The sequence below is a fragment of the Xiphophorus hellerii genome, chromosome 5 (assembly GCF_003331165.1).
Source record: "Xiphophorus hellerii strain 12219 chromosome 5, Xiphophorus_hellerii-4.1, whole genome shotgun sequence".
Taxonomy (NCBI): Eukaryota; Metazoa; Chordata; class Actinopteri; order Cyprinodontiformes; family Poeciliidae; genus Xiphophorus; species Xiphophorus hellerii.
Genome location: NC_045676.1, coordinates 14,168,629 through 14,191,351, shown reverse-complemented (window position 1 = coordinate 14,191,351; position 22,723 = coordinate 14,168,629). Strand labels below are relative to the sequence as shown.

The window sequence follows — 22,723 nt, the reverse complement described above, 5'->3', positions numbered from 1 at the left end:
CGGCTATTTTGTTCATTTCATTAAAATGTTGTAAATTTAGTTTATTGAGCAAAAGAAGAAAATATATAAATACTATATTAAAAGTGCTTTTAACTTAATTCTGGCTCAAATGGCAAAAGACTTGAGGTTTGTGATGGTAGGACAGATTGCATGTGCTTCTTTCTTCACCAAAAACACTGGGAACTTTGACGAGCATGACTAATTCTTAGAAATACCAAGAGATTTTTGCAATAGATTTGAGGAATATGTTGAAACATGACCAACATCAGCCGATATCGATACTAGTACAGATATCGTGCAACCTTAATATAGGCACAACAAAAGTTTCCAGTGAAATAAATACCCACAACACAAATGAAGCTTTAACTTTTTATAAGATTTATATAAAAGAAAAAACATAACACAATAACCAGGTCATGTCATACATTGTGTTTTTCCTTTGATTCTCTGAGGAGTATTTACAAAACAGGCTTATTTACACGCAGCATGAACTCAGAAGTGGACAGGAAAAACTACGCAACAGTAACTCGAGCAACCAGTTAGCATATTGGTAATATATTTATTATGTACAAGTGTAACTGGCCAGTCTAGAGCATTACAGGAGGAAAGATATTCTGAAAAAGACTGAAATAACTTCAAGTATCTGATGTGAGGATTTAGTGGAGGGTTTAGTCTGACAGACGCAGATTTGGAGCAAAACCAAAAATCTGGTGGAGCAAAATGACAGGAGGAGCTCTAGGGAGGACTGCAGACAACACAATATGTTTTCATTTCTCCAATAAATGCCCTTACACTAACATTAACACAACCAAAGGAAAACCTCTTTACACATATAATGATAGCTTGTTGGCCTATAGCACCTTCTTGAGGCTTTAAAAAACAATTCTGCAACAAGCAGAAAAATAAAGCAAATAAAGTTGCTCAGGGCAGCAACACAACTCAGACAGATTGAAAAGCAGACAAAAGACAACAGGCTTTCACAGCAGTTTAAAACTTTTTGGACTTTATGAAGCTGTGAACTCTAAGTACCAAACTCTTAGCTCCATGTTGATGAAATGTTATGCTTTCTTTGGAGTGGGGGGGGTTTACTTCAGAAATGTAGTACCTTGTGTGTCATTAAAGGTCCAAATATCACTTAAACCATAGTAAGAATAGCACAGTCAATTGTCTGAAAAGAAGAACTAGCTTATCTTAGGAGAAATCTTAGTTGAAAACGATGAGCACAGGCCATGTCCTACAAACGTCTCCCATTGTTCTGAAGACTAATGCTACTTCACAAAGTCTGTTCAACACTGTAGGGATCAGCTGCCCTTCTTTTTAACACATCTCTATAGTGTATGTATTCTGGATAGAGGATATTACATCCTTCTACACGAACTCAGCCAGGAAGTGGCAGACGCTGCGATCCACTTACACTGTTCTTCATCCAACCAGCGCTGCGCTTTCAGAGTAGGAACATCATACTCACTCTAGTGTTAATTTAAGACCTTAAAACTGAGCAGAAGATTTTTTTTTTCTCTTTTGTAAAACAAAAAGGTCCACTCTCAGAGAGTTAGTGAAATAAGGACTCTCCAAATGTATCCGTTTTAAGGAAAGCAGGCCAGCATGTGATAAGATTGGCTGCTCTGAATTTAAAATAAAAAAAAAAATAAAAAAAAAAGCACCCCGGGTCTCCCGCTCTCTCAGCAGACGGTGAGCGGCTGTGGTTGGCTTTCACGCCGCTGGTTTTTCTTCAGCAGCTGAATCCGGTTGTGACAGTAGAACTTGACCGCTCGCCAGTCACGGTGGTTGTTGACCAACAGGGGGCACTGCTGCAGGCAGCGTTCGCAGTCGGCCTTCGCGGGGACACGGAGCTCATTGATGTTTTTGGTTAGATGCTCTTCAACTGCTGCACGCTCCGCCTCTGACCAGGGACGCTTCAGGACCCCTCGCTTCCCTGCAATGTAGGAGAGAGAGGAAATACTGTAGATTGAAGGCAATGTCTTTGTTCTTGAGTTTATGTGTCCATTTATTCAATAACTTGGCAGCAAAGAGGGTTTTTGAATTGAAAATGTTGCTTATTTTGTCTGCATCTTTGGATTTCATAAAAACGTTGCTGAGTGTAACAACAGTAACGGGGCCAACCTGAGCCTCTCCTGCGGTTTGCAGGTGGAAGAGGTGGAGGAGGGAGCAGCGGCGAAAAAGCTGATTGGATGTTCTTGATCTTCTTGGGCCGCCCCACCCTGCCGTTGTTTTTGCCTTTCCTGACGTAAAGCAGGGTGGGTGGAGGGCTCAGAGCAGAGGTCGGGGGTGTTACCAGGGGCTTCTCTTTCACATGTTCCCCATCCGAGTCTCCCTCCGAGAAAGAGTCCGCAGAGTTTCCTGACAAAACTGGAAATCAAATTTGGAATCAGAACCAGACGCCTTACGGACTTAAAATCATTAAAATATAATTTCACCCAAAAATCTTCTCCTAGGAAGGAACAATAAAACACTAATCCTGGAACTGATTATCATGTTTCTGTTAATTTGTCTCACCATCCAGCTCCAGGCAGATGTGGTTCAGGCTCATCCCTCTGAACAGAACGCCGTCTCTCTCCCCACAAAGCACCACTCGGCCCACTCTGCCCATCAAACCCGGGTCTTGGCCGATTCCGGTGCAGATCTGTGTCACGTGGTACTCCCTCTCTAGGAAATGCTCCAGCCGCTCCACAGCGCCGCCTCCTGGCTGCCCCGGCTCCTCTCCCTCCCCCAGCAGCAGCAGCTGGGTCAGAATGGCCACCTGCCGGCGGACCCTGGCCTGGGTCAAGGCCCTGGGGTTACGGGTGCCGCTGGAGCGGGCCAGGCTACGGAGGAGGTCGGTGCCGCGCAGAGGGGTGGCAGGAGAGTGGTAGGGGCGGGCAAAGATGTACGGGTTCACGGGGTCTATGCCGACATCATGACGGGTCTGCAGGAGCAGCTCCAGACAGGGCTCGCAGTGGGGGGGGAGGATGAGCGGCTGGATGCGCCCGCGTTTCCCCTGGACCCCGACTCTAGGCAGATGAGGAAGAACGAGTCGCTCAAACGGGGAGAGGGAAGCCTCCAGCGGCGTGAGAGCCGGGGGGGCACCAGGAGGGACGGGGACAGGGCACTGAGGGGTGACGCGAACGCGATACTCGGCGATGGTCAACTTGGAGACCTCGCACTCGCGTCTTCGGTTGTACAGGATGAGGAGCGCCAGGCTGGAGTGGCAGAGCAGGCGCCAGGCCTCGGAGGACTGCAGCTGCCGGGACAGAGACAGGAACGCAGAGTGCTGGAGCCGACGGAGGTACAGGACCAGAGAGGACAGAGAGGACAGGAGGGGCAGCATGTGGTGACGGCCTGAACCACTGCAAGACACAGAGGACACTTTTCATCCCCAAAGTTTCAGTAACAACAGTGGCAGACATGAGTTTATGTTCGTACAGTTAGAACGGACATGAATGTCATTAATTTGGAACTTTTAATGTCTCATTTAAATTATTTCTTTTCCCAGGTCCTGAGCCTGAGTTAACTGTAGACTTTTTTTTATTGTTTGATAGCGACAGATACAAAAAACATCAAAACAACCTACGGCCTGCATCACAGTGTATATAGCCATAGCTAATTCGCAACACTTACTTACAAATACACATTTTCGCCTCTTTGAAGAACATTGACGTCACACAGCTGTGCAATGTTCAGGAAAGTAAAAATGGATGCTGCCGTCTTCGGTTTGATTTTAAAGTTATTCAGCAATGGAAAGCAACAGTGTTGTCACAAGATTATAAGATGAAGAAAGATCATTTTAAAAAAGCACAACTAACAGAAATGGTCTTTTGTGGAGCATTTCTGCAACTTCTGCATTTCAGAATTTCGGTATCATGATTTTAAGGCATTGTTTGGTAAATTCAAACACGGATTTACCGTGTTTGGATTCTTATGCTGCAGATCTATGACCCATGTCTCACATCAATGACACAAAAGTCAGATAAAATACAACATGACCGTTCTAACTGCAGACAATTTCAAAATGCACATCAGATTCAACACCACATATGGAAGTGGCATAAATCTGATTTTTTTTTCTGGGTGAAAAAAAAATCGGAACTTTTTGAAAACATAACGAGGACTAAAAAAAAAAAAGAAATGGGACTAAGAGTTGCGGACTAAGAGTGTGAACCGAACCTAATTTCACTGAGGACAATAACACTAATACTCAAGTTTCTTCCATTTTATGATGAAATTTTGGATGATTGAACATCTCAACCAAAATTTAATCAGTGATTATTGTTTGGGTCAGATGAGCAAAGTTGGATGTTCAACAAGACAAAAGACTAGAAATTAGTTTTTGAATGAATAAAGTGGCTGAGATTAAGCTCCTGCAATGGCCTGAGCCTAAACCCTTGTGTAATTTAAGGGATCAGGCTTTAAAGTAGGGTTTGTTCCAGAAAACCATCTGGTTTAAATGATCTCTAATAACTTAAAAGAATAGTAGTCCAGTCAGAAATGTCCCAGAAGCTTGTTGGTCATTTATTTATACATTAGTGAGGATGAACACATTTATTGGTAAATATAATTGTAAAGCCATGTGGATTAGAGAAAATAGATTCTAACAGATGAAAAAGCTGCATGGTAACAAACATTATTCAACTTGCGTAAAGAAGAAACAAATTACCTCAGCAACTCCTTTTCTTTTTCCTCCGTCCCACTGTCATCCTCAATTTCCATGATTCCATTCACATCATTTTCTTCCTCCTCTTCATCCTCCTCTTTTTTTGGTGCTGCTATTTTTTCAGCGGTTTTGCTTTTGAAGGACTGAGGGGACACCACCTCCAACTCCTCCTCCTCTTTTGACTCCTCTTTCTTTATGTCCACTACATCCATATTTACATCTTCCATGTCCTCCTCTTCCTCCATCCTTTTTTCTTTCTTTAATCTCCTCACCCCTCCTTTCCTGGACTGTGTCACCGCCACAGGTGGGGGGCTCCTCTTTAGGACGGACACTGCCACTGCGTTCTGCCCGTGCAGGGGAGTCAGGACAGGACTGGTGGAGCTTCTCCCAGAGGAGTCGTGGGATTGGTCCGCTGAGGTGAGAGAGGGTGGGGTCATGGACAGGTCCTGGACACTGCTCTGTCCTCTGACCTGGGAGAACTTGGAGTGGTTCTCTGTGTGAGAGTGCAGTGAAGCAGAGTTTGTGCCATGCGCATGCAGACGCGGCATCTGTGTGTAGCGCTCGACGAGGGCGGAGCACACGTCGGGCTGGTGGGCGTGGTGTTTGTCCAGGTGGCGGCCCAGCGAGCGGAAGTGGCGTCCGCAGTGTTCACAGGTTTGGCGTGTGGAGTCGGTGGACACTCCTTCTCTTGGGACATTTGCTGTGAGATTTCCCCCGTTCCCAGAATCCAAACAGGTCGGAGTTTTGAATTCAGGTTTGGTCGAACTTGAGGAGGGGAAGGAAGATGAGCAGGCAGGAGACGGGGACGAAGGTAAGATACGGTTATGATGTGGGACGCTGGAGGGGGAGACAGGCGAAGGGCGTCGGGGTGAGGTCCGATGGGGGATCTTTTTTTTGGAAGGAGTGCCACGACGCTTCTTCCGCCGGCGAAGTGCACGACCACGGGGGCTGGAGTTGTCTTCATCTGCAGCGTCAGAGTCGCTGGCGTCAGAGTGAGAGACGGGGGAGGAAGATGGGGAGAGGGACCAGGACGGGGTGACAAACTCCTGCTGCTGCTGCCGATGCTGCTGGGCAGTCAGAGAGAGGGGCTCGTCTTCCTGGAGTGAAAGGATGCAAATGTCAAGGTAATGTTACAATAGCAATGATAAAAACGGAACTGGGGTTTGGATGAGGTTTGTTTTCTGCTGTGTTTCCGTCTGTCACCGCCTTCACAGTTCCTCCCAAACTAGTCACACTTAGGACTTTTTCAAACTTTAGTTTTTTTATATTATAGATTATGTTTATGCTGCCAGGAGTCAGGACAGCACCAGAGACCAGAGGGATTATTAACTAATCAATCGATTTCTGAAGGCAACTAGTTGAACTGGTTTTGTATTTAAAGGTAACCGAGTAACATGAAGTCCTTACAAGTTCATAAGAGAAACACCCATCTGTTATGCATTGCCAAAATTATTTATTTTAGATTTTTAAAAATATGCTTATGTACTAAAGCATACATTTCAGAAAATTAAAAACAGACAAAACAAAATATGGTGAAAAATAAATAAAATAAAAACAAACATATAATTTATATTTGTTTACTTTTGTGGAATAAGCTTTTTTATGTAAATCTTCAACATCACTTGAATTGTATTAAGTTACTTTATTCGTACATCAATGCGTTATGGCTTGTGGCCTTTATCAGAGTCAAAAAACGTGAAAGGAATTACATCTCACATAAAAAAGTTAATGAAATGGGCTCTTTATTATTAAAAGCCAAGAAAATAAATAAAATGGTTTATATCCCACAAACTATATATGATGTGCAAAATCCAGTCAGAGAGATATTATAAATGTCTGAATGTGTAAACAGGAGACATTGTTTTACCTTTTTCATATTGTTGCTATTTTCAGAGTCTGAGTTACACTCCGGTTGCGCTGGAGACACAGTTGCACGGAAACCCTGAGGAACGCATAAAACTCAGATTAAACCAGCAGCAGGCACAACGCTCATTAATATTTAGCATTACAATCAGCCTCAGCTGTCACTCAGAGAGCAGGAAAACACATTAGTGAAGTAGACTAAGAAAGAAAGAGATATTGTTTGAAACAAGCTTTAAATATGAGACGGTTGAGAAGCAAAGCCAGATTAAACTGAAAGGCCTACATGCAGTAAAAGAATGTGTTCGAGCTCATCAACCATCCTGAAGCTTTATTTTCGCTGTTTCACAACTTCTTAAACAGTTTCTGGTGTCATTGGTTTAAAATATTCATCAAATTTAATGGGGTCCATCACAGCAACAAATGTCATGTTATAACCATGGTTACTGTTGCTACAGCACTATAGGTAGAAGGAGAGATGGAGCTCTGTCATCACCATGGCAACCATATGCCTTGTTTAGCTTGTGCATGCAGAAGGAGGGTGATTGTGAGTGTGTGTGAGTGTTATCAGCAGTGTGAGGACAAACATATGTTTGTCTGACGTCAGATATTTCATGCGTCTATTTTTACAGAAATTAAGACGACTTATTGAAACAGCAAAGGGGAGGAGAGGGATAACTCCACACAAGGACCAATCAAAAATATATTTCTCTCACTAGATTCTCTCCCCACTCGGTCAGGCTGTAGTCAACGGTGATCTCCTCTCCCTTGGTGATGTCTCGAATGGCGATAACGACCAGGCGCACCTGGCTGCCACAGTGGACCTCCCTGATGCGGCAGTTGGGGGAAGGAGGGAAGGACATGGCTGTCGGAGCCGGCGCCGAGGCAGTGGGAGCAGCTGGAGCTGTGGAAGCTGGGGTCAGAGTCGGGCCCTGAGCTGAAGCTGTGGTGGCTGGGGCCGGAGCGGGCACAGGGGTCAGCGTCGGGGCTGAGGAAGCAGTGGGAGGCGGAGCCGGGGTGGACGCTGAGCTGACCTTGGATCCACGGGAGACCTTATCTCGAGTCTGCTCTGGTGGACCGCTGGAAAGACAAAGGATTAAATGATGAAAGGGGAGAAAAAAGCAACATGCACAGTAATATCCTGCCAAATCACTGGTGTTGTCATTTAATCAAAAAAAAAGATTCAATATTTAAAATAAATAAATGCAGTTGAAGAAGTCTGTTACATACTGGGATATCTGGTTTACTAAAACATATCGTAGTTTGTGACTCACATTCTACTCCGCAACATTTCCCCAGATATCATGCAATGCCTTGCAAGAGCATTCTAAAAGATATGTTTACACTTTGTAAAGTTAATCCTGTTCAACACTAGGAGGGCCAGGTTTTCAAGACCCGGTCTTAAAAACCTGGCAGGGTTTTCAAGACCCTGTCCAAACTGACGACTCTGATGGCTCAAATTAGCCTCCATTCATCCATTCTTCTATTGTTCTATTGTACATGTGGTCGTTGACCGTCAGGCCAGAAGGTAGGGATGTGAATAGTCCATGTTGGGGGTGGGTATCTATGATACCTACAACTAGTCAGTTTAGTTTTGAAGCATACATGAAGTGTTTTTGGAGAGATGTGACTTTTTGCAGCTGATCCATGATGTTGTGCTGCATTATCCAGGTCATTTTGCCAAATGTACATAGAGTTTGCAAAACATACAATCTGTTTCAAAAAGTATGCAAAGGTTTTTCTAAAAGAAATGAGTAATGTTTCTCTTTGAAATAAAGCTAAGAGGGTATAAAATGACAGTTTAGAAATAAACTAACCAAATTAATTGTGTTGATCCACCTCAAAAAAATCATGCAAAAAGTGTAAGCAAAAGAGATCTGGGAGACTTTGCACATGCAAATTTGCATGCAGCCTTTTGTGCTGTGGAGGATAAATAGGTGACTGCTTCACCTATTTAGTTCACAAGAACTAATGGCATTTATTTCAGTCATAATCTTGCGGGGGGTGACCAAGGTTCCATCACTATGTGACAGCTGGTCAGCAAACCTGGCAAACATGATTGACATGGCAGCACTGAATGCACATGTTCTTTATCAGGCATGCATTGGGGTGCAGGAGAGACGGGTGGACTTCTATTTTACTGTCAGTCCTGCACTTTATATTTTATATTTAGATTTATATTCATATTTTATACTGTATTTTATTTTACTCACAACATTGGAACCTCAAACATTGTCCTGAGCCGTATGCAACGAAATTTCGTTCTGTATACACCCTGTGCATTGAAAATGACAACAAAGTCAGTGTAAGTCGAAGTCGAAGTCTAAGGAACAATTGTGCAACTGTGAGATGCGTTGAGGCCATTACCAGGGTACTTAAGGGTACTTAAGGGTACTTAGGCCATTTGGCCATCTCTAGACTGAATAGGAGCGTTGTCTACCGTGGACTACCTTTGGCCCTCCTAGTGTCAATAAATTAGATTATGCATTCAGATTAAAAGTACCTTTTGAAAATAACATTTGAATAGTATTAAACATACTTTTCATTAAGCCCACATCTACACACTAAATATGTTTTTCTTAATGTGTCTAATGTAATATTTTAATTTTAAATGTTTTCTGTACATTTAAAAATATAGCTTTTAGAAATATTGATTTTCCAACCAAACACATACTTCAGCTTCAACTCAGCTTGATTATGTGGATGAAATCAAGACCTGAAGGGTTGGTGGCAGCCAAAGAAAGTGACTCAAATGTGCAGAGCTTAAATTAAGCAGTCCTCAAGTAATCGGGTAAAAATCAGCAATAGTTGATCATTTTCTAAAAACTTGAGTTTTATAAGATGCCAGTTAAAACAACCAACAGGAGCAGATCAATGTGAACTCACCAGGTGTGATGAGCAGGGTGTGTGATGTAGGAAGGTGCGTCCAGTGATGGACGTTTACTCTCTCCTCCCTCCTTTCGATCACCTGAAAATACAGCAGTAGGTGGACGAGGATTACACACCAGGGACACACACAGATACACACACATGAACACAAGGGTCACAACCTCATCTCTTGCAGTGCACACAGGCACAGATGCACATATGTAGTCAGATACACACATTCAAACATGACCAGAAGTAGGTCACTCACATACTCACAGTCCGCCCCCACAATAATTGTACACACACAGACAGATGCACATGCAGACAGTGCTCAAACATACACACAATTCCAGCTAATGGCTAGAAGAACATGACATGCAGAATGTACCCGAAAGACACACATACACACACGCATACATACCTGGGCTGATGCTTTGCTCAGGCACGCTCTCTTCCTCAGTGTGTGTTACAAAGACCTTCACAGGTGTCCCTTTTCTTTTCCTTCCACAGCCACGCCTGCAGAACACACATGAAAGAAAACTCCCAATTATCATTTAATCAGTGTGTCTAGCTGCCAAGCTTCACGTTGGTCAGAGAGGGCCACCAGTTTTTACCTTAGTTTGAATATACTTCCATTTACTTTCTGTTGGTATACCTGAATCCCCCCAATGTCAATACATTCTGGAACATTAAAGGGTTTTCTATTCAATTAAATCAATACAAACTCCCTCAAAAATGAGTAAATGTACGCTGCACAACTCGCTAAGATAAAACCTACATGTAGTCCACCTTTACCCTCCCGCGGTCTTAAGAGACAGGGGCATCTGGACCCCTCAAGTTTTTTACTCTGTGGGGTCGCACTGACCCTGTGTGCGCTTTTACAAGATTTTTTGTGCGGTTTCGGAAAGTGACGTCTAATAGGATAACCACCCCCCGAGCCTCTACGTTGGCTCAACATTTGCAGCGCTCCACCTGAGCGTTGCACTAAGACTACATTAGAGTTAAATAAAATTCAGCGAAACACATGCAAAGTGCCTTAACACTAGGACTACCAGGATTTTGAGAAATTCCTATCTCTACCAAGAGGGGCCAGATTGGGTATCTTCCTAGAGCTACCGAGAGAGGGCCAAACTGGGTTATTAGCATCCAAATGTGGCCAAACTGACGACTCTGAATGGTCTAATTAGCATCCCTGTAGATGAGCAGGGGGGAGGAGAGCCAAACTCACTACATCAACTTTCACTCTGATTGTCCTTGGAACAGGATAGTAATGGCCTTATTTACATAACAAAGGCGCCTCTTCACACCCTCTCTTGGAGGGCCAAACTGGCCCCTCTCTGGTAGCTCTAGGGACAGGGCCAAACTGGCCCCTCTCTGGTACCTGGACGAAGATTCCCATTTTGGGAATCTTTGGTAGTTCTATTGTTAAACGTCTTGATGAATCAGTCAATACTGAGCACATTGTTCTGTATTTTCTTTCCTTTTATTAAAAGAACTACAAGTTTGTTTTTGTAATACCCGAGTGCATCCAGATCTTTAAAACTTATAAATAAATAAAAAGGACTCTGCTCCTACTTTCACCACTTTCTACATCAGAAATGACATCCTCGGGCGTGCTGTAGTGGCGTAGGGGATGTTTGGAGGCCTTGAGTCCTCGACGCGGCTGTCACGGGTTCAACTCCCGGACCCGACGATATTTGCCGCATGTCTTCCCCCTTCTACTTCCCCCTTTCCTGTCAGCCTACTTTCATATAAGGGACACTAGAGCCCACAAAGTATAAAAAAAAAATTTGAAAAAATAAAAAACAACATAATCCTCAGTGCAGTTGTCCTGAATTCGATTCCTGGTCTCGGGCCATTTGCTGCACATCTTCGCCTTCTCTTCATCCTTTCTCCTCTCAAATTACTGTTCAATAAAAGGTCACTAGTACCAAAAAAAATGCATAATATCCTATGATTTACTCCATATCATTAACAAAGTATAATGACTTCCGAGCACAGAAAGTCACTTGTGTGCGCCCAGAGCGGACAAGTCAGATTATCTCCTTCAGAATAAGTCCATGTCAAAACAGCCACGCTTAGAAGAGCCAAACTGATCCTGCCTCTGAAGAATCTGAGCTGGTTCTGCGACCACAAATCTCAGCTTTGTTTTCCCCATTAGTCTGTTTCCCCTCACATGACACTGGAGTCTTTTGAAAGTAGGCCATGGGAAGATCATGCTTTGGATTTGATCAGTACTGTCCATGTTAATATGTGAATCGATGCGCCTTTCGCACACAAACAAGAGCTGGTGGTAAAAAAGAAGCTAAATAGTTTCGATAGAAAACTTAAGCAATGGAATAACAGACTGAGAATAGAGAGCAAAAATGAATAAAGAGATGCATAGTGAACAGACATCAACATTTTGATTGAGCCAGTCCACTCACATCTACATTTGTGACGCCGTGTGCAAACTTCAGTGTTTAAGAGGGTACAACTTCATATGGGTTTATAGTTTTTCTTTGAAAATGTTTCATCTACAGCAAACACACAAATGTCAATTTTGAGGGAAAAAAAGATAATTAACAAGAGCTGATTGAAGATTCAAAAACTTAGCTTAGACTTCCCAATACTGTCAATTCTGATTTCTTTTTACGAACTGTAATTTAACAGCATTCACAATGCTCCTTTCTAGCCTTGAGTCATCAATAATTATGCATATTAGAAGTAAAAGGGTAAATTCACTTCACCAATTTATCAAAACGCCTCTAATGAGGGAAAGAAAAGATCATAACTGATAAAGTACAAAACAAGAAGACAAAATGTCTAGCACCTACTAAAGTATAGCTCTGTTGTAGTAGTGAACGACAGACTAATTATCGGAAATCACTTTTACATCTTTGAATGTAAGAATAGATACAAACTGGTGTGTAAAAAAAACATTGCAATTATTTTAATGAAATAACCAAAACTCCATAAGTACAAAAAAAAAGTCAAATCACTGGTCAGGAATTGTAGTTAGGGCCGTCAGCGGCGTACAGGCATAACGCTACAGTTAGCGCTCCATGTGTAGTTGAAACAGCTGGCCTGTCTGAAAATTGCTCTGAGTAGTCAGCTAACAGAGCAGACATTACTGCTTTACGCTCAGAACCCTGAAGAGTAGTAGCAAAAATGTAGTACAAGTTCACAGATCTCAAGATCAAAAGGAATTTCAGTGTCTTGACCTGCGCGCTTCAACTTTTGGATCATGTCACAAAGTTGTAGTTGGGGCTGGTAAAAACAGAAATCTGTCTTTGTTGATGACTTGTAATGATTAATGACTCAAATTTAATTCTTACTTCTCATTTTATCCCAATATTTGTTGTAGAACTTGATAAATTAGCACCTTTAATTGTAATAATTGTCTTTTAAATCCTTCAACAATTCTTTATTAAACACCCAATTATTACGTATTAGTCTCAAGATTAATAAATACCGGTAATAATAATTATTACAAAACCATTTTTCAAGAGACCAGAACATGAAATAAATCTCTGACTCAGTGATTTATTTATTCAATATAACTGAATACAAACCAGCAATCTAGTGTTTCATGGAGACTCCAGGTTGGGATATACCACACCGATTCTTTTTACCGGTACATAAATTGTGATGAAAGAGTTAGATGGAAGATAACTAGAAGGAAATTGGAAAACAAGAGAATAAATTCCATAAATTTGGGAAATACATCAAACAAAAGAGAAGCAAAAATATTGTCAGAGCTAGCTTGGCATAAAAGGGCTACTACAACAATAATTATGAAGTTGTATAAATTTCTGATTCTTGTAATCATCATTAATTGTGTTGATATTTATTTTTTTTGTCAGACCAATAAGTAAAAGTCCCTGGAGTTACTAGATTAATCTTAAGATTTTCAGACGGAGGGGGAAAAAACATCAACTATGGGAGGCAATTTATTTTTTGAGGAGACAGATGAGTGGGAGACTATTTTCAGAAAGGGAATCCCCATAACCAGTACATTAACATAATAAAGTTGATTAAATTTTGCAATAATAGGCTTTTACTGTTTAAATAGCATTCAAATGATATAGAAGCATATGGCATGTCACAATGAACAATAAATAAATTAATCGCATGATAAAATAATTTTCATTTGTTTGGTTTATTGTTTTTCTTTTTTCTCTTTTTTGTCGCTTTGGTCTCAACTATCCCTTTTATGAAAGACAATTTTGTCAACATACTCCAGAATTCACTTTATTTGTTGTTTCTGTTTTGTTTATTTATTGTGGATATTTAAAATGTCTTTCAGTTTCAATGTTTAAATGTTCATCAGAATTTAAAATTTATTTATCTTTGAGAAAGTGTTATTGCATTGTTCTTCCATTATTACTATTATATTACTTGAAAATATGATTATTATATATTACATAATAAAACAACATTATCTTTTATGGCAAGAAGTTCTGGGACAAAATTTGTTTTTGTCCCAGAACAAAAACAATGTCTATCAAAATTTGTTATTGTGACAGGCCGACTGCAGAACAAACACACACACATACACACACAACTCTTCTTCCAGAGACAGGCGTAAGTCTATACCTGAGATCTGATTCTGCCAATTTTCTCTTTACTGGAAACTTTTTTTTTTCTTCTTATATAAAAAGAAACACACAACACAGGAAAACTCGAATTGGTGCATCTCAACATGCAGGATACAGAAATATTGCCAAATCAACTCAGATACTTACACTTCAAATATTTTCAGTACAATAATGTTTACACTATTACTCACACTGCGTTTATGTAAGCAGTTTTCTTCTTAGAAAAACACACAAAGTTTATGTTTGTTAGAATATTTTGGGTCTGTTCAGTTCAATAAGTTTTCTCAAACTTTCTTGCTGACCAAATCTGTCTCACCACTACTTCCTGACTGAGCTGACCCCTTAACATCTCCCTCCATACGTCTCTCATTCTGTCTCACCCTCTCCATCGATTCTCTCCATCTTCCCTCCCTGAACAGTTCTCTCCCTTCTAAACAACACACACACACAGCTCCCCTCCCACCAACCTACATGCACGCACAAATACGCAAACAAAAAAAGTGCATACTCTAGACCCACATAGAGACACGCAGAGCTCACACAGGCCACATGTGCACACGCAACAAACATCTCTCTCACTCCCCCTCCCTGCAGGAACAGGCACATACGCTGAGGCACACAAACGAGCGCTAACTAACTCTCTCTAACACACACACACTCCCCCTCCCTCTCAGGCTAACAGGCACGCAAACACACAGACTGACACACACACACTTACAGTACACACAAATATCCTCTCTGTAGCCAAGCTCACATGCATGCGCACACACACACACACGCGCAATCCTCCCCCTGCCTCTAAAGCTCCCTCACACACACACTCACACACACTCAAATAACCAGGCCCACAGTCTCATGTTCCATCTCTCTTTTTCACTCATTCACACACAGAAACACACACACTCTCTCACAGTCATGCATGTCTGCCACAACATATTCTCTTCTCCACTTTCTGACACACACACACCCGCCATCCACCAAACAAGTTATTCCTCCTTTAGCCACCAACAAGCAAACTGAATGTGCTGCTGGATAAAAAGATACACACACGCAACCTCTTGTCATGAAACTATTCCTGCTGCTTGCTCCACATACATTTGAACTGCACACAAAAACTCAGTAAGCCTCATGTATACTCCGTCCTTCACACACACACACACATGCCCACCCCCACACGCAACTCTCAATAACAACACACATACAAACAGCCCCCCATCTCACATATACCATACCACCCACACAAAGATACTTTTCCTTTGAGCATGCATACACACACACTGTCCTTTCCTCTTTCATAAACAAAGTAGATGCATAAACACTTTCCTTCCCTCCGTACAACACTCACACACACACGCGCACCCCCACTGCCCTTGTCTAGGAGCTGAATACACATTCGCCCATGCACACCCCAACACACATACACACAAACCTTGTGTCTGTCTCCCCCATGACACACACCCCTCCCATTCTTACCGACTGCAGAACAAACACACACGCCTACACACACACCCACACACACCCGCACAACTCTTCTTCCAGAGCAAATACACAAACACAGAAACAGACAGCATATGCACAAGCTACACACACATACACACACCATCTTTCTGCTTTAAAAGCTTGCATGTATACATGCTAGTTATTGGACGCGTGCGCACACACGCACATCCTCATGTCCTCACCCCCGTCCCTTCTCTTTCCCTCCTTCTCACTCTCTTAAGCATGCACACACACACCGATCTCTCTCTGCAACACACACACCCATCTTCTCTTGCTCTGCTCAACCTGCTCTCCCCAGCTCATCATACACACCTCTCAGTTTCTTAAAGACAGATGCCAGGTTTGCTCTCAGGACAACCTAACCCAAAACACCCAACACACATTCCCTGCTTTTTTTAATCTATTCATTGCATTAGGTTACACAAACACACAGCAGCTCACACACAGATGCACACTTCACTTACTCTTTCTAAAACACACACAAACAAACACACACACACAGTCCCTGCCCCCACTCTCTGATCACACACACACACAGACACACACTCCCCTCCCTTTCTCTGTGCCTCTAACACACTTCCCCTCTATCTGCCTCTCTCACACAGTTACACACTTTTTATATGCTTCTTGTCACACATACACACGTCCTTCACAGCCTCACAGTAAACACACCTTCATTTCCAACTCTCTTCATTCTAACTTTCTGTCTCTTCTCACAGGAATACACACAGGCGATCTAAAAACACATTTATCTGCTCTTTTCAACATACACACTCTCACCCATTTTTTCTGAACACACACACACACACCCCAAACTACACACACTCCTGTTCTCTTTGTCACACACTCCTTGCACATTGAGCTCCCCCTCCCTCTCCTCATCTCTGTCTCACTCTCACACACACTCTGTCACGCACACACTACTCACTCTCTCCCCCTCCCATATCCAACACACACACTCCCTCCTCTTTCCCTTGCTCTAACACACACACACACACACACACACGCCCACACACACACGCACGCACGCACGCACACAGGGAGAGGTGCTCTTTTCTCTCTCACGCTCTCCTCTCCCCGTGTGTGTGCGCGCGCGCCCGTGCGAGTCTCTCTCACAATCACACGTGAGCGCGCGCACTACATACAAGAGCGCGCACTTGCAGACACACACACACACACGATATCATTGCCTGAACAATTTATAAAACTTCAATGTTTAATAAACTTTCTGACAGTGAACATTTGAATATCATGACTGAAAACTTTAGTTATCAGGAGTTCAGTACTGTTTTAAAACATCTCTATTGGGCTACGTGAAAGAGTAACAAGTGTTCATTTCTTGCAGTGGTGCCTTTTTCCAGCAAAAGACGCATATATTCGCCTTTCTTTAGCTTAACCCTGCTACTAGCAAGCACACGGTTTTCTGTAAAAGCGGTGAATTCAGTCCGAGACTCAGCAGATGAAAACCAACGCATACAGACCCCTCTGGAGCCGCACGGCAAGGTGGATTTAACGGTCAGAAACACGCTAGCGAGGAAGAAACAAGCTAGTTTCAGTGCATCCGAGGTTTAAATAGTGATAAACAGCAAAACAAACGCGTGACAATAACTTTAGTGGCACCGAAAACACCCTCACACATACCGCGCGCACACCCACCCGGGTGCGTTTTTCCCCATAGGCAGGCAAAACACTTGCACTATGAGTCTAATACGTCCTCTCTTTTTTTTTTCCCCCTCCCTGCTGGACTCACCCGCGAGTTGGTGGTGCCGCTTTGACGCCTTCTCCGTCGCCGTGTGGATCCCGGTATTCGAAGAGCGAGCGCACGGTCTCCGCCATGTTCACGCCAGCACTACGCTGATACTCCACCGCCTCACCATTCAGCCTCTCGCGCTGCTCTCCAGCCGCTCAGCCAGCCGCCTCACACCAAGGTTATCCTGGCCACTCCCACTGCCGCTGCTCGGAGGGGTCCGCAGCGCCCATCGAGCCACAAAACAAATCCGGGAGAGATTTAAAAGGTGTCATCGGTCGATTTAAAAAGGTCGATTTAAAAGTACTCACGTTTTGTCATTTCACATGTGTGGTAATACGGGTGGCTCGCTGCCGTTACTAATTCCGAGAATTTCCACAACCCCCACAGAGGAATGGACCCGCTCAGCAAGCTGATGAAAAAAGTAGATCGTTTCTAAGAAGAGTGATTAACTCGCCTAAAGAGAATGAACTGTCTGAGTAAAACAGATGAATGAAATGTTAAGGTTTAGTTTGTCCTCTAAACACACAAACACTTTATGCTGAGTGATGAGAATTCAGTACAGACCTTTTTTATTTAATCAACAGTTGAACAAAAATGCCATAAGAATGAATCTACACTGAAATTTGGCAAAATGCTCCTCAGAATGATGTAACCAAAGTGACTTCAAACCACCTGTTAGCTTGGTTATGAAGATTTGTTTTAGTATGTGCTGAACATGCAAGCAATTATTGTAATGAAATATGTACACAGACTGTGTACTGAAATGCTCCCTACTTTAAGTCTAATACTGAAATTATTTTTTTTACTAAATGGTTTACACACACACACGCACCCCCACCCCCACCCCCACACGCTCACACACGCACACATATATATGTATATATATTTTACAGTATGATTATGGTTATTGTCTACAAGGAAAGCCCATTTGCACCCCAGTTTTACTTTACACAGAATGTTCTTTTCTCAAGAGGCCAATTATTTCATAAAATTGCTGCAGTTCCTCATACTGCAAAACAACCACATAATATGATACTGCCACCCTCGTGCTTCACAACTGAAATAGTGTTTTTGAGGTTTCCAAGCTTCCCCCTTTTCTCTCATAATGCAGCAATGGTCATCAAGTCCAAATGCTTGAATTTTAGTTTTACAATCTACAGAACATGGTTTTTCCAATCAAGATCTCTTTGAATGCATCTGGAAATTATGTCTTTATGTTTCTTTTAAAGCGATGCTTCTTCCTTCCTGAGTGATCTTTGTGAATGATGGCACTTAACCAGCTTCAGGAAGCATTTTCACCTTGAAAACTGCTGCCCGTTACTTGTAATTAAGAAAACATCTTATTGGCTTTATAGAAATTCCTCCCCAGCTATCTGAAAGACTGCTTGCTAGTTGTCGCAGATGTTTGATGACTGTTGTTTCTGCCGGCGGCGAACTGTTAGTTTTAAGAGACAATTGCTTTTTCACAAAAACCCAGGTTTCTTTAGACAGAAATGTCCCTTAACAAATGAGACCATCATTTAAAAACTATTTTATATTTACTCCAAAAATTGGTTTACACTGGCAAACAGATTATTTTCCATTGGTTCCCAACAGATGAGAAATCATGAGTAATTTGGCAGAAGAATTTAAATTTAATTGACTACTGACCCCCTGCAGATGTACTCTTTCCTCTTTTGAACTGAATCCCACAGAGAAGCAAAATCCTTACTTCACTTATGATTGAGCTACCACCAACCAACAGAGAATGTAAGCTTCTGAAAATGATTAGGAGCACTGCTTTGAGATGACACTGTTTTTATAATTGTGCACGACATTCTAGTTTTTACATCTCTGAACACATTCTTAACATAAAACAGAAAACTACCTTTAAAGATGGCTAAATACACAGCTAATGAGTTCTCTGTGACTTAAGAGCAAAGAAAAAACCAATAGCAGTAGATCTGTTCAGGAAGATAAAGCACAATGAAAGTTCAATTCTTCAAATCATCTTCTCAACCAATGAAACATAGTGGGGTTCCTTTGATTATTTTGTCACATTAAAGACATTAAGGTTGATACTCCAATATTTTACCCATATTAGTAGTCTGTAAATTAGCAGCAGAATTCATGCAATGGATCGCTGTACTGAAAAACTCGTGGGCATGAATGGCGAGAAATGTAGACACTGTAGGAACTTTAACTTTATCCATTGACAAGTCAGATTGATTCAAGTGGAAAGTTAAGGACCTATTGTGACCATGGGCTGTTAATTCAAATGTATTTGCTGGCAGAAAACATATGTTAGTTAAAGATCCCTGGAATTTTCCAGTGTTACAAACCTTTTAATATTAACATTTAAGCACGTGATTTCCCTGTGCATGCGTTTTTTCTGGATACTCTAAATTGCTACGTTGAGACAATTTGTGACTAAATTGTATGCACTATCTTTAGCTAGGCAGAGACAGACACAGCCAAGTTGTCCATGTCTCACCTGTTAGATGCAGCATTTCAGAAAAGAACATCAAAGAGAGGTTTATGTTTAAACTCAAGCCTACAACATAAAAGTCTACCTGCAGTTTCAACTCGAAGCAGTCATTCAAAAGTTATTTTTGTCTACCCAATATGTTGTGCTCTTTGCTAATGCTACAAATGTTAAACTGAGTTGCATTCACAGGCTCTCTCTCAGCAGTCATTCACATAAAATTCAATGATGTAGAATCTTCCAGCTAATGTGTCGGCATCTTTATTTGTTCATTAAAACATGACTTACTGCTGCTGCCTGTTCCTTAATTTAGCTACATTAATTTCATTTTAACGTACATTCACTTCACTTCCCACTGGCTTGAGGGTCTTCCTTGTCTTTGAAATGGAGCTTCCCAGTTGTTGTACGGAAGCATTTCTGGCCGCTAAAGTTTTGGTTTTCCTCAAAAAGTTAAAAGATATTAAACAGATGATTTGCTTCGACTGATGACAAAATTAATGACGACCTATTGCAAACATCAATACAAGCTGGACTAACTTGAGAAAAAAATGTAATTATTTCTTTTAATAAATCTGTCCTTATTCAATAAATCTGGTAATTGCTTGGCTATATAGCTTTAATATTGCTACTTTTTTAAAATATTGTAATTTTTCCATTCAATTTCTGTACATTCATTCTAGTCATGACCTGAATCCTTCTTATATTTAACTCTTATGTCCTTATTATGAGAAACTTGAATCATTATTCAAATGATTTAAGTTCAAATGAAGAACTAATGCAGATTTTTCCTTTATTTACCATAATTCTGTCTATTTCCTATACTGCCTTATGCTAATAGGGTTTCAGAGGGTTTGGCCTCTATCTTCAGTAGTGATTGGACAAGACTTGCAGCCTGCATAGGTCACCAGTTCATCACAGGGAGATAGAGCAAATTAGAAAGTGAACCACACAGTTGTTTTTGGCGTGTCCGATGCGCTGCAGTACCTGGAGAACTCTCCCACTCCTCTCAGAAAGACCCCTGACATGGATTTGAATATTGGATCTCATTTGCAAGGTATCATATGCCCGTCATGTTGGTTTTGTTTATGGCAAAACAGCAACATTTCCTGGAGTTCTCAAAAAGTCTATGCATGTGCTGACTGACCTGAATGTACAGTGCCATGAAAACGTATTTGCCTTTACAAATTTCCTCTGTGTGTACAGTTTTGTCACCCTTAATCATTTCAGACCAGAGAAAAGATTAGCTAATTTAAAACACACTTTTCAAATGATAATCTCATCTATCAAGGGGGGAACCCATCAAAACCAACTTGCCCCTACTTAAAAAGTAATATTTCCCCTTTTTGAATCATGACAAAACTGTGAATAATCACATATTTGTCATAATTTTACCAGCTACACCCCAGTCTGATTACTGTCAGCTCTGTAGAATCAAGAAAATGCTTAAATAGTTCCTGTCTGACAGCATGAAGTAGGCCAAAAGAGAACAAAAGGCAATGCATCTGTCAGTCTAGAAAGGCTTACAAAATCATTTTTAAGTCTATGGGACTCCAAAGATGTCAAAATCATAACACCAGTCAAACATGGTGCTAGTAGTTTTATGGTTTGGTAAACTTTGCTACTTTACTACACAGGAAACCTGCAGTAATTGATGGAATAATGTATTCTGCTCTGTGAAAGATAACCTGAAAGTTTGTCCAATCATTTGTCTGGACAAACTGCATAACCCAGGTTATGTAGTAGGTCAACAATCCAAAAGACACCAACGCTTCTACCTCTAAATGACAAAGAATTGAACCTCCAGCCTCAAAAAATCTCTAAAATCTCTAATGTACTTTACAAATTTATTCAAAAATATTCAAAAAACAAAACAAATTAGTTAGGGTGTAAGTAAGTAAAAGTTTTCCTCAGCATGGTCCAATTTGGAGCGCTTTTAATTTACAACATATTTATTAAGTCATTGTGGCTTTTATGATATAGCCTGTGGGAAACAAAAAGAAATGACAACAGTTACATAACACAGACACACCAGTGGGAGGAGCATAAACCTGCCCTGCCATTCTCTTTATTTAGATATCGAATCATACTGGCAAACTGTTGCTGCTCAGCTCAACAGGTAACACCATTCATTTGGTCAGGTTCCTCTACGTTCATTCATTCATTCATTCATTCATTCATTCATTCATTCATTCATTCATTCATTCATTCATTCATTCATTCATTCATGTTGAAGCAGCTCATCCTGGACTAGATAAATGTTTATTCTTAAAGATTATTTCAGCTTCAGCTTAAATTGTGCACGCATTTTATCAAGCACCTAATCAAAGCCTTGGTGCTTGTTGTGATAGTGTGCCATGGGGCGCCTATGGATGAAAAGTCCTGGATTTGCCACGCTTATTATTTTTCAGAGGGCAAGGGAAAAGAAAGCTAGTTCTCTTTTGTGGTCTGAGGCAACAAAGACCAGTTACATCTTCATAATCAAGCTCTCTATGTGTGAAGCTTTGTTCACCCCATTATAGCACATACCATTCCTACATAAAGCATTACATTGATTTTCAAATCCCAGAATTGGTTGTTGGATTTGAGGGTTCTTTGCTTATTGATGATGCAAGAGTATTTCATTTCTAATAACTTGGAACCCAAACAGTCTGGTCTCCCTGGTTTTTATTAAACCTCAAGGATGAAGAAATCCTGATCAAATACCTAAAACTACTCAACAGGCTTTTTTCAGTGTGGAAAAGCAGCAACATACTCCAAACCGACCCCTATGTCAGAGCTCCCCTCTCTATGATAAAGCCCAGCCATCCACCAAGGTAGAATAATTTTGGTGTTTATATTTGGGATGTAGTTCTTTTGGCCATTTTCTATTTTTCATACACACAGGTGAGGCTCAGAATGTACATGGGCCAGAAAATAGAAAGCTTTGGCATTTTGGCTCAGCTCTTTGTTCACCACTGCAGCACAGGTTCCATTTGTAAACTGTACCAAAAGTAATAATCCCTCTTCAAAAGAAATTTTAATGAGACATGTTATTTAAATACAGTGATAAA

General features: G+C 41.4%; 1 protein-coding gene across 1 annotated transcript; it reads right to left on the bottom strand.

Annotated features, from left to right (window-relative positions):
- Positions 1–355: 355 nt before the first annotated feature.
- On the bottom strand, positions 356–17,616 carry LOC116720313 (uncharacterized). The gene is made up of 10 exons (XM_032563493.1): positions 17,518–17,616; positions 17,210–17,412; positions 9,801–9,895; positions 9,398–9,479; positions 7,228–7,591; positions 6,519–6,593; positions 4,655–5,748; positions 2,518–3,347; positions 2,125–2,370; positions 356–1,936 (listed from the first exon to the last, which is right to left on the bottom strand). Exons 2-10 carry the CDS (start codon positions 17,293–17,295, stop codon positions 1,683–1,685), a joined length of 3,126 nt encoding a protein of 1,041 aa, XP_032419384.1. The 5' UTR covers positions 17,296–17,412; positions 17,518–17,616; the 3' UTR covers positions 356–1,682.
- Between the last annotated feature and the right edge of the window lie 5,107 nt (positions 17,617–22,723).

Coding starts and splice junctions, on each gene's coding strand:
- LOC116720313 (XM_032563493.1), bottom strand. CDS start 17,295: ATGGCGGAGACCGTGCGCTCGCTCTTCGAATACCGGGATCCACACGGC. Junction 7,592..9,397: donor CACCCTGCTCATCACACCTG/GTGAGTTCACAT, acceptor TTGTCTTTCCAG/CGGTCCACCAGAGCAGACTC. Junction 5,749..6,518: donor ATAGCAACAATATGAAAAAG/GTAAAACAATGT, acceptor CTTTCACTCCAG/GAAGACGAGCCCCTCTCTCT.